Raw genomic sequence first — 15624 nt, 5'->3', positions numbered from 1 at the left:
GGGTGGACGAGCCATGTGAGACGATGGACTCTGAAAAACAAACTGAGGGTTCTAGAGGGGAGGGGGGTGGGAGGATGGGTTGGCCTGGTGGTGGGTATTGAGGAGGGCACGTTCTGCATGGAGCACTGGGTGTTATGCACAAACAATGAATCATGGAACACTTCATCTAGAACTAATGATGTAATGTATGGGGATTAACGTAAGAATAAAAAAAAATAAAATAAAATAAAATCTTTAAGAAAACAAACTACCACTTGTCAAATTTTGGTGTAGTATCAAAGCACATCTACTATTACCTGAAAAAGCTATTAAAATAAACTCTTTCCCTTTTCCTGCATAGCTATGTGAGGCTGGATTTTCTTCACATACTTCAACTAAGACAATATGCACAAAAGATTGATTGCAGAAGCAGATGAGAATCCAGATACCTTCTATTAAGCTAAACATTGAAGAGATCTGCAAAACTGTACAATAATGCCACTCTTCTAGGTTTTGTTTGCTTTGAAAAATATACTTGATTTCTATAAAAGTATTTTATTCATGTTAATATGTACTGGGTTCTTTGTTATTTTTTAATTAAATAGAACTTTAAAATTTCACTAACATATCGGACACCTGGGTAGCTCAGTCAGTTAAGCGTCTGCCTTCAGCTCAGATCATGATCCCAGGTTCCTGGGATGGTGTCCCGCATCAGGCTCCCTGCTCAGTGGGTAACCTGCTTCTCCCTCTCCCTGCCGCTCCCCCTTACTTATTCTTTCTCTGTCAAATAAATAAAATCTTTAAAAAACAAATTAAAAATATAAAATTTCACTAAAATAGATATAAATAGATGTAACCCACATAAATAAAAGCACTCTGGGATTCTCAATAATTTTTAAGAGTATAAGTGAGTGATGAGACCAAAAGTTAAGATTAATCAAGTTATGCAAGGCACTAAGGAGAGAGAATATCTCCAATAATCTGAGGGGAACTATTAGGTTATATTCCAAGTATATAAGGAATGTGAAAAGTACACAGCCATAGGTTCATTTACCCTTCTATAAGGCCAAGAAACTATTAATTTGGAACATACACTAATAGCAGTGGCTCTCTAAAAATTTGGTAACATTACATCATAGCCCCTTTCTTCTTTATGGACACTTGCCTTGTTTTAATTATTATTAACATATATTATTTGTTTCAGGGTACAGGTCTGTGATTCATCAGTGTTACACAATACACAGTATGGACACTTTCTTTAAAGCTAGTCTCCTTTAGGGGCACATGGGTGGCTCAGTCGGTTGAGCACCCAACTTTTGGTTTCGGCTCAGGTCATGATCTCAGGGAGTCTGCTCAGGATTCTCACTCTCCCTCTCTAAAAATAAATAAATCTTAAAAAAAAAAAAAGCTAGTCTCCTTTAGAGAAAACAACTGAATTTCATAAAAGAATTCAACTAATTTGGGAAATTGTCCTAAAAAAGAAGTTGTGTTCTTAAAGCAAAATCCAACAGAATGATCCCTTTAGATATGTCTTCCTACTGATTAAAGTTCCTAATATTTTAATGTTAACATTTGAAATTTATTTTATCACTTTCTATTTATATAGCTTGCTAAGTGCTAATTTTCTTAAGAACACTCTATCACACTAAAGCTTAATTTCAATAAACATGCAATATTTAACGTCATTAATAATTGAAAAAAGCCAATTAAAACAATTTTATGCTTTTCACTTACTCTAGTAGAAAGAAAATAATTTTGAGGACCGTTCTCAGATCAGTGAAAGCACAAGAAAAACCAGCACTTCTATATATAAAAAGTGGGAGTAAAATTGGTAGGATCTTTTTGAATTCACAAGTATTTAAATAGCCCCCTCTCCCACAACTCTGTATCACAACACACACCTAATTTTTTTCCTTCTTAGCACTCATCACTTTTTTTTTTTAAGATTTTATTTATTTATTTGACAGAGACAGACACAGTGAGGGAGGGAACACAAGCAGGGGGAGTGGGAGAGGGAGAAGCAGGCTTCCCGTGGAGCAGGGAACCCAGATGCGGGGCTCAATCCCAGGACTCTGAGATCATGACCTGAGCTGAAGGCAGACGTCTAACGATTGAGCCACCCAGGTGCCCCAGCACTCATCACTCTTAAAATCTAAAAAGATTAAAAATTCTTTTTTTTTTTTTTTAAATAATTATCTACCCCATTAGTGTACAGGCTTCATAATAGCAGGAGCCTTATTCACTAGTGTATCTGAGCCTAGGACATCTCCTATCACAGAGTAAGTGTTCAAAAAAATCTAATAAATAATTGATAGTCCTAGAAGTATTATTTTGTTTTAAAAGTAAACACAAACAAAAACTTTTGGAAACAACCTATTTGTCCATCAAACCCAGAGTGATTACATACACTATGGTACTTTCATTCAGTGGAATACCAAGAAGTTTTTAAAAATAATATGGCAGATCTACAAGTAACTAGAACGGAAAGATCTAAGGCACATTAAATGAAAAAAATAAGCTGTCAAATACATCCATACTATATTTTTGTGTTGAGAGGAAAAACACATACACAAAATTACAGAAAAACTATGGAAAGATAATACCTAATTGGCAAGTAGTCAATTCTAGGGAAAGGTAGTAGCATTTGGAAAGAGACTGAGAGTGGTCAAGGGTAACTTCAGCTCCATTTGTTTAATTTAAATATTCAAATCATACATTACATACTCATGCAAATTGCTTATGTAACTATGCCCTCTTTTTCAAATTGATTTTTTTTTTTTAAAGATTTTATTTATTTATTTGACAGAGACACAGTGAGAGAGGGAATGCAAGCAGGGGGAGTGGGAGAGGGAGAAGCAGGCTCCCACTGAGCAGGGAGCCCAATGCGGGGCTCGATCCCAGGACCCTGAGATCATGACCTGAGCCGATGGCAGATGCTTAACGACTGAGCCACCCAGGCGCCCCTTCAAATTGATTTCTAAGAGAAATCAACATATATCAGTCAGGGGCCAATCCTCTAAATCTACTATCGAGAATGAGTTACAAAAAAACAGAGGAAAGTGAGGCAACTCATAGACTACCAATAGCAGAGAGCTTCCAGGACTTCTTGAACTAAAAGGGCAGTAAGATGAAATAGTATCACCACATCAAAGAAGCTTAGGATGGTGTCAGAACCACAGTGGGATCTGTTCAGTGGTAAGCTGGACCACAGAAGAAGGGGTCATTAAAGAACTGCTGCTCAAAAAAGGGGTGGAGAAATAAGCTGGCTTCTTTCCTCATTTCATCAACCAATCTTCTCTTAGCACCTACCATAACCAAATTCAAAAAGCAAGTGGGTCTAGTCAAATCATCATGCTGTATACTTTAAACTCACACAATGTTATTTATCAATTATATCTCAATAAAGCTGGGGGTGGGTGGGGGAAACAACAAACACATGGAGAAAGCAAAGGAGCCTAGGAAATATAATCCCCTGCAATACAGAACAGAGTAGGGAAAAGGCAGGGATAGATCTGACAGCAAACTGGCTGACTAGCACAGTCAAGTTATCAAATGTGTGCCCTACTTCCTATATTCTATGGCAGCAGATGATACTCATGGTGGCTCAACATCTATTTTAAGCCTTCTTTAAGAAGTAAATAAGAGAACCCGGTTTGAAGGAAGTGGAGGAAGAATTAGAAGTACAAAATGCAATAATGAAAAAAAAAAGTACATGATCAGAAACACTGTATTATTTCCTAGAACAGCAAATATACCAAAATAAGTCACATGTATAGATTATACAAAATTTCATTATAGCAGATCTCTATACCTGGGAGGAATTTCTGGAGATATGAGACACAATAAGTTTTGAAAAATAAAAGTTCAGCTTAGGAACCAAGAATTTAAACTTAAACTTATGTTTACCAATATGCATTTTGAGGGTCTTCCTCTAAAACCATTTTAGGGGCGCCTGAGTGGCTCAGTCAGTTAAGTGTTTGCCTTCAGCTCAGGTCATGATCCCAAAGTCCTGGAATCAACTCCCACATCAAATCCCAAATCAGGCTCCCTGCGCAGTGAGGAGCCTTCTTCTCCCTCTCCCCCTACCGTATCCCCTGCTCATGCTCTCTCTCTAATAAATAAAATCTTAAAAATAAATAAAACCATTTTAAACAAATATACTTAAAACTCGCATCTTTTTCAAAAAGAATAAAGCAAAAGTCTAGGTAGGGAACTAAAAAAGAACTGCTTAATAAAAATGTCAATATATGGAAAGAAAAGCCTAGTTTCATTTAAGCATTCTACTTACCTTAGACTACGAACTGGTAAACTTTTTCTATAAAGGACCAGATGGTAAATATTTTAGGCTCCAGAGGCCTTACAGTCTGTGTCACAACTACTCAACTCTGTGAAAGCAGCCATAGTTGACATGTAAATGAACAGATGTGACTCTGTTCCAATAAATCTTTACGGACATTAAAATTTGAATTTCATTTAAGTTTCTCCACATGTCACAAAATATTCTTCTTTGATTTTTTCCAACTATTTAAAAATGTAAAAGTCATTTTCAGCTCACAGGTCATATGAAAGGAGGCAGTGAACCAAATTTGGCCAACGGATCATAGTTGCTGCTGTCTGGTCTCAGACAAATAACATAGAGCTCTAAATTTGAAGATTAGGTTTGGGTCCCCCCTGTCCAAGTGGCTATGGTGTTTAACTATTTTAAACTATTAAACAAGAGCTAATCTATCTATATTTTTATTCCAATGTATCAGCAACAGACAAGTTTTTAACACAGTTGTCAGATTTTAAAAAATTATATGGTCTCTAATGCAAAGAATCTATGTAAGTACATTTAACCTATGCAAAAACAAACCAGAACACTTCAGAGTCTGTCACTATATTCTTTTTTTTTTTTTTTTAAGATTTTATTTATTTGAGAGAGAGCACAGGCACAGGCAGGGGTAGAGGCAGAGGGAGAAACAGAACCCCCCTGCAGAGCAAGGGGCCCAATGTGGGGCTCGATCTTAGACCCCGGGATCATGACCTGAGCCAAAGACAGCCGCTTAACCGACTGAGGCACCCAGGTGCTCCTCTGTCACTGTATTCAATCAAACAAAGCTAACGTAAGAAAAACCTTGGCCCTAACATACAGGCACTCCATTCCTTTGGCTCACATCTGTGACAAAAGAGTAACCAACTATTAGCTCACAAGTTCTGGTAAGGGATGTCAGTGCCATTATTTGTTTACAAGATTGCAAAAGTATATGATCTACCTTTCATTTTAGAATAAAATAATAAACTCTAGGCAATATAATCTGAATGCCTCTGACAACCAAATCTCAAAGTCTCCAATATAGAAATAAAACTGCCGAAAGCATTCCAAGTTCATCCATTGTTCTACCAATCTTTAACCAATACTGTCTATTAGAAAGTTTTTATTTTTACAGTGCAGCTTCAATCCCTTGTAGAATTGTACTTTCTGAATCTTATTTAACATTTCCCTATAGTTTTGTCCAAAAGGATAAGAAACTGCTGCATAAAACCTAATACCATATTTACTATAAAAAGGATTACAGAAATTTTCATCTAGCGTATCATGTATCACCTTTTTTATAAGAACCTATGGGAGAAATTTCTCAGGCACAGTGCCATCTATGAACTCTTTTCTCAAGAGGCTTGTGTGCCTTTTACCTTATAGATACTATATATACTATAATCCAGTATAAAATTCTCTTTTATTTAGCTGTAAAACCAAGCCTTCAACAGTTCAGCTCTGGTAACTGTGTAAAGACTATGGCATACATTTGTATGTACTTCTATAATCAGCTCCAAGTCACTAAATTTTTTTTTCCCCTCAAATTTTCTTTTGAAAAAAATCCTCACACATTGTGCTTAGGTAAGCTAGCTCAAAGTGAGACCCAAGTATTCAATAGCATAAGAAGCTATCACACACACATATATAGACATCAATCAACTGCGGAAAAAAAAAAAAACAAACTACCTCAAACAGCTGCAATTTGTTCTTTGTGTGGCTTCAACAAAATCCCAGGACGCTACTTTATCAGGTATCTCTTCTTCAGACAGACCACCTGATGAAGCTGAATATTTCCTCCTAAGATTTGAAATTATAAAATTCTTTAGAATTCATAAGGTTTTCTATAACCATGAATAAAGCATTAAAGTTAAAAAATCAGATTTTTAAAGTCATACAAATGACTTTTTATACTTTAAATATCTATATACAAGTAACTACCAACATGCAATATTTTAAACTTGAAAATGAAAACACGTACTTGTTCTGTGCTCTGTTCATATTGCATTCTTGCCAAACTCTATCCACCACATGATTTGCTAATTTTCTGGGTATTTTCCCACCGTGATGGCTAGTACTATCAGAGTTGAAGCCATCAGATACTGAAGAAAATTTGACCCACTTCTGGGCAGACTGAGGATCAACTGAAAACAAACAAAAAAGAATAGGCTATAGGAGAATAAAAGGACATTTAAAGTAACATTATTTGGGTTTGGGTTTGTTTTTTTTTTTTTTTTTTTGCTTAATTTGTTATACAATGTACTCCACATCTACCTGGTATGCCTCCATATATTTTGAGACAAAAAACGTTACTTTACTTAAAATACAGAAAGCAAAAAATCCAAACAGGATGTAAACTTGATGGTAGTGTTATATCAAAGCTGACTTCCTGACTCTGAGGATTAAATGGTAGTTATATAGGAGAATGTTCTTAAATTTGGGAAATACACTCAGTACTTGGGCGTAATGCGGCATTGTGTCTGCAGCTTGTTCTCAAATGGTTCAGAAAAAGGCCAATGATAATGAATGTATACATCTAGAGAGGGTGATGGAACAAATGCTAACTGTTTTGAAATCTGGATGAGAGAGTTCTTTGTATACATGGAAACTCTTCAGTAAGTCTGAAATTACTTCAAAATAATTAAGTGCTGATATATTCAGAACAACAGATTTATAACTAGTGCTAATGAAAAAGATTAATACAATACCTGTTTGGACTTCTTCAGGAGACGTAGGTGGTGTAAGAGTAACTGAAGACATAGCAGGATCTCTTGTGGAAGCAGGCACTTGGTGGACACCCAAGCAAGAAGCTGAACAGTGAGAGGATCCCACAGAGCTAGGAGTAGGAATGTCTGACTGAGGGACTAGAACAAAGCATGCTGGGTAGATCATTCGGACACCAGCTGAAAGGAAAAAATAATGGACAAGAAAATAAATTACCACTATGACTATAGTGGGATTAGTTTTGTTCAAAAGTACTGTAATGGAAAAGTACATACTATCACATTTGTTTAAATAAAATAAAAATATATTTAATGTATTTTTATAAATATATGCTCCTTTTGGCATAGGTTTTTGGAAGAAACCATGAGAAAATGTTAATACCTTTAGTGGTAACCTTCAGTGAGAGACTTAGAAGCAAGCAGCTTTCTCTTTTTGGATTTTCTAATCATGAGAGTGTATTACTTTTAAATCTTTATTTGTAAATTTGACAAACTATAATGTATATTACTTTTTAAATTTTTTTAAAGTTTAATAAAGGTAATCTGGACACTAGAATTACGGACCATTTTCTGCTTTCTTCTTTACATGTCTTTTACTGAAAGCCTAATATATGTTTGTGTTTTGTTTCTGGTTTTTTCACAACTACCCTGGTAGTAAGGTATTTATTGAAGTTCAATACTGGTATTCTTTTTATTAAAGAAAAACAACAACAACCCGTGAATAAGGCAATCTTCATATATATAACATCCACACGATTCTATTAAACACCGTTGCAGATTCTAATCCTAATTATCTGCTCAATTATACATTCCCCACACCTCCCCCATCTCTCTAACATGGAGTATACCTATTCACTCCACTCTTAGGCTTGGCTGTGTGACCTGCATATGATATACACCAGATCCCAACAGAAGCTTTAAATGTGCTTGCAAGATCAGTGCAGCCTCTTATTCCTGGCTTTTCCCTCAAGATAAGCATGTCCCAAATATAGTTTACCTTGTTAATCTGGGTCCCTGAATGAGAAGACACAGAGAAGAGCCAATATGAAAAGAGCTGACCTGGGCAGAGCAGATCAAAGCCATGAGTTCTTTAGGTGCACTTTCTACCTTTTAAAAATTATCAGAGGCAACAGTTTCACCAAATGTTAAAATACTACGTAACAGGTTGTCAACTTTCCAGCTTCTAAATGTTACTCATTCACAGTTATCTTCTTCCCACCTTTAGCATGCTTACCTCTAGGTGGTATATATTTCCTTGCCCCAATGACTTTGGCATGGCAAAGTGACTAGTTCTGTCTAATGGAGTGTGAGCAGATGTAACATACATCATATCCTAGCAGAAGCTTTAAATACACTTACATAGTTACACTCAGTCCTTATTATTCCTCTGTTCTTATAAGAAAAGCATGTCCCAGAGAGTGGGTAATCATGGAATGTAGGTTGTAGAATGACAAGATACAAGGAGCCAAACCACAACCAACCTGTAGCCCTTATGTAATGTGAGGAGAAAACAAAGAAATAAATGCTTACTGTTGAAAGCCACTAAAGTATTGGAATTATTATTCAGCAAAATCTAATACACAGTCACATATTTTTCCCTTAAAATTAATACTCAGAATCCATACCAACAAGAACTTCTACTGCAGCTAAAGAATCATCTTCCCAATCCATATCTTCTTGTTTTTCTTCAGACATCTCCTTTAAGCAAGATGAGATAGGATAGAATTGCTTCCATTCACCAATCAATTTTTTGGTAGCTGAATCAGACATCTTGAATGCTTGTCCTGTGAGAGTGCCATTTAGTCCAAATGGGCTTAAGATTACTAGAGACCCAAAAGAGACATCGAGTAAGTAACTAAAGACTGGTACACCAGATAAGATCACACTGAATAGTCTGACAAGTAATGCAATCTAAAAAAGAAAAGGAAACTCTTAACAGTCATTTCAGAGAAAAATTTATTATACTTCATTATTGTTAAGATAAAGCACAATATTTATTATAAAATCTTAAAATTTTGTCCACCCAAAAAATCTCACATGGTTAGAATTTCAACATGAGTGGGGTTATATGTATATCCTTCAACTTCTCTTGATTTCCAGTAAGAAAAAGCAATTTGAGGAAAAACTGTGTGTGTGTGTGTGTGTGTGTATAAATCTAAGTACTTTTATTATGTACTGCCATGTAATTTTTAAAAAGTAAATACTAGGGTTAGAATTAAAACAAGAACACCCTGTCAGTCCTTAAAAACAAATCAACAATCTTGTATAAATATCAAACTCCCCGTGTTCCAACGTTAAAAATGGCTTATGTGACTGGACACAAAAGATGACCTTGAAAACATAAACCTATATATCTGCTAAATGTTATTTAAAAGAACACTTTAAAACATGCTATCGTTCATGTACAAGAATTTTTTTAAAAAATATTTGTATTAAAAAACTTATTTCATTGACTTAAAACTCTGGAAGAAGAAAATAAACTACATCAGAATCATCACTAGGCTAACGATCATGGGAAATCTCATTAGTACCAAAATTTAAAATTACCAATTGCAATTAAGAGTTTTCTTGAAACAATACGAGATCAAATATCTAAGCCAGTAAATAATCTACCTTGAAATGGGCTATTAGACTGTTGAGCAAGGGTGATATGCTCTTCACTAAGAAGGTATACAGGTTGATGTTGGTTAATTTCCACACTGGTACAAACATTGCTGTCTCCATGCAAGAAAAAGGTGAAAGAGCAGGACAAGTGTTCACTAATAAAGAAGAAAAAGTTGTATTTTAGTGATGATTAATAGCCAAAATATAAGTTAACTTGCTTTTCTTTATTAAGAAGCTATACTACAAAAACGCATATTTTTCTTTAACCCAGAAATTCTACTTCATCATCTGAAGGGGGGGGGGAATCACAGATATAAGCAAAGATTTAGTTTTAAGAAATGTTCTTCACAGCACTGTTTATAGTAGAAAAAGCTGCAAATCAAGGAATCAGTAAACAAGTTAGGTACGCCCACACATACCCTTATAATACAGCCACCAAAATAAGTAAAGGTAAAGGGGAAGTGGGTTTAATGGAAAGGGTAGTCTACCAAAATAGTAGTTTCAATTTTTTTTTTTAAATTGAGTGTAAAAAATCTAGGTGTGCAATCGAATTAAGGATGACCTAATTTTTGTTTATTTTCCCTTGTAATTAAGAAATTAAATACAATTATATTTTCTCATTTTATTATTTCTGAAATTGGGCTACATTCAATCAATCAAGCATTTAATGTACTGCCCTCCTCTGACCCCCAATAGTAAGTTATTTTAAAGAAATGATGGATCTTACAACTGAAGGCATCCTAGAATCGAAGCTATATGCAAAGCAGAACATCTTATGAAATTTAGATATGGCTGGGAAAATAAAAGTTCCCAAGAGGAAAGCACAACGATCCTTAGGATAGAAAAGTCAAATGGCCTAGAAGAGGAGACTGTACAGTAAGAAGAATCCACTCGTATTTCTTTTCCACACATTTATCTTAAGAATTTGTCTTGGGGGTGCCTGGGTGGCTCAGATGGTTAAGCGTCTGCCTTCGGCTCAGGTAATGATCCCAGCGTCCTGGGATCGAGTCCCGCATCGGGCTCCCTGCTCAGCGGGGAGCCTGCTTCTCCCTCTGGCTCTCTCTCTCTGTCTCTTATGAATAAATAAATAAAATCTTTAAAAAAAAAAAAGAATTTGTCTTGGGGCACCTGGGTGGCTCAGTCGGTTAAGGGGCTGCCTTTGGCTCAGATCATGATCCCAAGGTCCTGGGATGGAGCCCACATCAGGCTCCTTGCTCAGCGGGGAGTCTACTTCTCCCTTTCCCTCTGCCTGCCCCTTCCCCTGCTTGTGCTTGCTCTATCTCTCTGTGTTAAATAAATAAAATCTTAAAAAAGAAGTATTTGTCTTAAAGAACCAGTTCTTTAAAATGTAACCATTAATAAACTAAAAACCTGTTGTATCTATCTATAAGCCCTCTTGAATTATTTCTGGACAAGTCAAGCATACAAAAAAGTTACAGTAAAAGTAGCTAACAAAAGTGGGAAAATAAAAAGTCAGAAAGAGGTGCAGAGCTGAAAATTTCTTCATTTTATATATAAGGGAGCCAAAAGATTGTCTGAAGTTGACAGAAAAATCAAGAAACTGAAATTTAAGCTTATCACTCAACTTAAAAAGATAACCAGAAAAACTGACAATACTATCACTAATAAAGCAAATCTTATCTTTCATGGTAGAGAATCAGTAGATACTGTCTACAGTTGATTAATCAAGGTCTAGAGGTATAAAGCATCTCTGTAATTATGGCAGTAACCACTAGAAGTAGGAAGCAAAAAAAGTGAAAAAGATGGAAAACTGAACCTGGTTACTTCTAGGGAACGGGACTAAAGCAATTAAGCAGGGATCTTTAGAGGTTTTCGAAATTTGTAATACTCTACACTGCTTAAACTATATTACTTTTAAATTTAAAAATTATGAATTCTTGGGGCGCCTGGGTGGCTCAGTCATTAGGCATCTGCCTTTGGCTCAGGTCATGATCCCAGGGTCCTGGGACCGAGCCCCGCATCGGGCTCCCCTCTCTGCGGGAAGCCTACTTCTCCCTCTCCCACTACCCCTGCTTGTGTTCCCTCTCTGGCTGTGTCTGTCAAATAAATAAAATCTTTAAAAAAATAAATAAATAAAAATTATGAATTCTTAGGGTGCCTGGGTGGCTCAGCTGGTTAAGCATCTGACTTCGGCTCAGGTCATGATCTCAGGGTTCTGGGATCAAGCCCCGCATGGGGCTCTCCGTTCAGCAGGAAGTCTGCTTCTCCCTCTCAAATAAATAAAAAATCTTTTATAAAAATTATGCAATGATTACTGTAGCTTCCCCCACCTCAGCAGCTTTTGTTGTTTTTTTTTAAATAAACATTTTTGGAATAACTTTAAATTTACAGAAAAGTTGCAAAAGTATCATAGAAAGTTCCCATATACCCTTTACCCAGTTTCCTCTGAAGTTAAACATCTTACATAACAATGCTACATTTGTCAAACAAGTAATTAACACTGATACATTAATTCCAGTCTTTATTTGGATTTCACTAGATTTTCCACTTAACCATTTTTCTGTTTCAGGATCCAATCCAAGATACCACACTGCATTTAGCCAATAGATTTTTTTCCCGCCAGCCTTGCTGAAGCATAAGTGATAAAGCCAAATAGTTTTCAAATAAGAAATAAAACTAATTATTTGAATTATTTATTAAATATATTAAGCTTGTTACTCATCTGGAACAGCTATTGGTTGAGTAATTACAAAGCCTACAGACATTTGCTTTGGTATAAGAGTAAAATCTAAAATAATCCCCAAGAGAAGAGATTTAACTAATAACTTTGAGAACGGTCCATCAAAAAGCAGGCCATTGCTAATGCCCATTTAAAATAAAGACAATTTTATTATTGCTTTCCAGCAGTGGTAAAGGCACCCATACTGTAGAACTGGGGGAAAAATAAAAGTGCCAAACACAAACCTAATTCCAAATGCTTAAAGCAAAACACACACACACACATTCAAAAGAACTCTATTCAAATCTAAATGCACTATATACTAAGTCACCAAGTGAAAGCAAGTATTATTCCTTTATTCAACAAGTATTTTATGGCTAAGCATATGGCCCTATACTAAATACACATTTAATTTCAGTTATGTTAAGTGCTATTTAAAAACCAGGTACAGGATCTATGAGAATGTCTCAACAAGACCTAGATAATGAAAATAAACTTTAATTTCCTAAGTGGAAAAGAATCAAACTTGGGTAACAATATAAAAGTTATGCTTATGTCTCATGTAACATTACATCAGCCTAACCCCAATACCTATTTCTTCTCCAACCTCATCTCTTAATTAGTAAGTCTTCCTTTAATACTTTTCCTTCTCAACTGGCCTCTCTGCCATTCCTTAAACACACCAGGCCTTTGTACCTACTGTTACTCAATCTGGAACACTCCACATATCTACATTCACCTTCATTAGGTTTTTTGTTCAGATACCTTGTAGTTGAAGTTTTCACCAATCATTCTAATTTAAATTGTCCCTTAATTCCTATTCTGGAATAGATTTCACTGGCTAAATAATCACAACCTAAAATTTTAGTTTATTTTTTTCTTATAGTCCCCCCCAAATGTAAGCTCTATTGGAGGAGGAATCTGTCTTCTTTGTTCAAGGCTGTCTCCTCAGCTTTTAGAATAGGTCCTTGACACATAGTAGGTATGCACTAAATACTGTAGGACAAGGTCTGTATCTAAGTAACTTATTTCTAATCAAATATTCCTTTTCTTATCAAGTCTGTACCTATATAGTTGTCCAAAGCCAGAAAAGTGAATCATTCTCAACTTCTTTTTCCTAAGCTCCCTATAGTCAACTAATCCATCACCAATTCCTCTTGATTCTAGTTCTTAAATATCCATGATTCGTCAAGTTGTTTTTTTAAGGTCTGAATAACTATTAAAATCTCTAATTTATCTTCTTGCTTTTTACTGCTGCCAGCAATCTTTCTAAAAATTAATTCGTATCATGTAACTGGCAGGCTCAAAATCAATAGTTGCCCAATGCCTTAAGGACTAAAAACAAAACAAAACCAAAAACCTTGTATAGCATTTTAGACCTTTTGTTATCTGATCCTTGCTTAACTCTCCAGGCAGAGGTACTTAATCTACCAAGAACTCCTTTAGGTTACCACAAATTCCTCCCCACTTCTTAAACTTTCTTCAATACTCCTTTATTTTTTTTTTAAAGATTTATTTTAGAGAGAGGGAGAGAGCATGCAAGGGAGTGTGGGGCGGGGCAGAGGGAGAGAGACTTTTCAAGCACTCCCCACTGAGTGAGCAGCCCTTCCCTGGGCTTGATCTCAGGACCCATGAGATCATGACCTGAGCCAAAACCAAGAAGAGTTGGATGCTTAACTGACTGAGTCACCCAGGCACCCCACTTCTAGACTCCTTTAAACAACATCTCTGTGAGCTCCCATAATATTCTATGCTTATCATAATATTTATTATAACACTATTATTTAACTAATAGAACTCCCCGCCAAGTTGTAAATTCCTTGATAAAAAGAATTATAACTTTAATATTGGCAGAAAATTGAGTTACTGGTCCCAATTCTTCACCCCCTTCTTTCTCATTTCTTTAATCATGGTAAAAAACACAACATAAAATTTACCATCTTAATCATTTTTAAGTGTACTGTTCAGTAACTTAAGTATATTCACATCGTTTTGAAACAGATCACCAGAACTTTTTCATCTTGCAAATCTGAAATTACAGCCATTAAACTACAATTCCTTCTTTCTACTTCTCCTAGCCCCTGGCAACCACCATTCTATTTTCTGTTTCTATGACTTTGACTACTTTAGATCTACTTCATGTAAGTAGAGTCATACAGTTTGTGTCTTTGTTACTGGCTTTTTTCACTTAGCATTATGTCCTCAAGGCTGATCCATGGTGTAGCATGTGACAGGATTTCTTTCCTTCTAAAAGGTGAATAATAATCCACTATGTACATAACATAGTCTGCTTAACCATTCATCCGTCAATGGACATTTGGGTTGTTTCCACCTCTTGGCTATCGGGAATAGTGCTGCTATGAACATGGGGTATGCAAATTTCTTCAAGATCCTGCTTTTCCGTAGTCATCAAGACAGTATGGTACTGGCACAAAAACAGACACACAGATCAATGGAACAGAATAGAAAACCCAGAAATGGACCTACAACTACATAGCCAACTAATTTTCAACAAAGCAGGAAAAAATATCCAATGGAAAATAGATAATCTCTTCAACAAATGGACAGCCACATGCAAAAGAATGAAACTGGACCACTTTCCTACACCATACACAAAAATAAATTCAAAATGGATGAAAGACCTATATGTGAGACAAGAATCCATCAAAATCCTAGAGAACACAGGCAGCAACCTCTCTGACATCGGCTGTAGCAACTTCTTACTAGACACATCTCTGAGGCAAGGGAAACAAAAGCAAAAATGAACTATTGGGACTTCAACAAAAGGCTTTTTTTCTTTTTTAAAGATTTATTTATTTGAGAGAGAGGAGAGACAGAGAGTGCATGAGCAGGTGGCAGAGGCAAAGGGAGAGAGAGAATCCTTAAGCAGACTCCCTTCTGAGTGCAGAGCCCAACGCAGGGCTTGATTCCAGGACCCTGAGATCATGACCTGAGCTGATATCAAGAGTCGGTTGCTTAACCTACTGAGCCACTCAGGCACCCCAAGATAAAAGGCTTTTGCACAATGAAAGAAATGATCAACAAAACTAAAAGGCAACCTTCAGAATCAGAGAAGATATTTGCAAATGACGTATCTGAGAAAGGGTTAATACCCAAAATCTAGAGGCGCCTGGGTGGCTCAGTTGTTAAGCGTCTGCCTTCGGCTCGGGTCATGATCCCAGATCCTGGGATCGAGCCCCGCATCGGGCTCCCTGCTCAGCGGGAAAGCCTGCTTCTCCCTCTCCCATTCCCCCTGCTTGTGTTCCCTCTCTCGCTGTGTCTTTCTCTGTCAAATAAATAAATAAAATCTTAAAAAAAAAAAAAAATCCAAAATCTATAAATAA

At 36.1% G+C, this 15624-nt stretch overlaps 1 protein-coding gene across 2 annotated transcripts in view; it reads right to left on the bottom strand.

The window, feature by feature from the left end:
- Nucleotides 1-15624, bottom strand: part of MED13 (mediator complex subunit 13) — a 103623-nt gene that overhangs the window by 59928 nt on the left and 28071 nt on the right. For both annotated transcript variants that reach the window (XM_081806020.1, XM_081806019.1), the window contains exons 4-8: nt 9610-9755; nt 8622-8819; nt 6982-7176; nt 6255-6417; nt 5963-6073 (exon numbers count right to left, since the gene is read on the bottom strand). In XM_081806020.1, the coding sequence (XP_081662146.1) occupies nt 5963-6073; nt 6255-6417; nt 6982-7176; nt 8622-8819; nt 9610-9755 (813 nt within the window). The remainder of the gene's footprint in view (nt 1-5962; nt 6074-6254; nt 6418-6981; nt 7177-8621; nt 8820-9609; nt 9756-15624) is intronic.

The sequence above is a fragment of the Leptonychotes weddellii genome, chromosome 15 (genome assembly GCF_054177405.1).
Source record: "Leptonychotes weddellii isolate Sample4059 chromosome 15, ASM5417740v2, whole genome shotgun sequence".
NCBI classification, from domain to species: domain Eukaryota; kingdom Metazoa; phylum Chordata; class Mammalia; order Carnivora; family Phocidae; genus Leptonychotes; species Leptonychotes weddellii.
The sequence above is the reverse complement of the archived record's forward strand: the minus strand, read 5'-3'. Positions and strand labels throughout refer to the sequence as shown.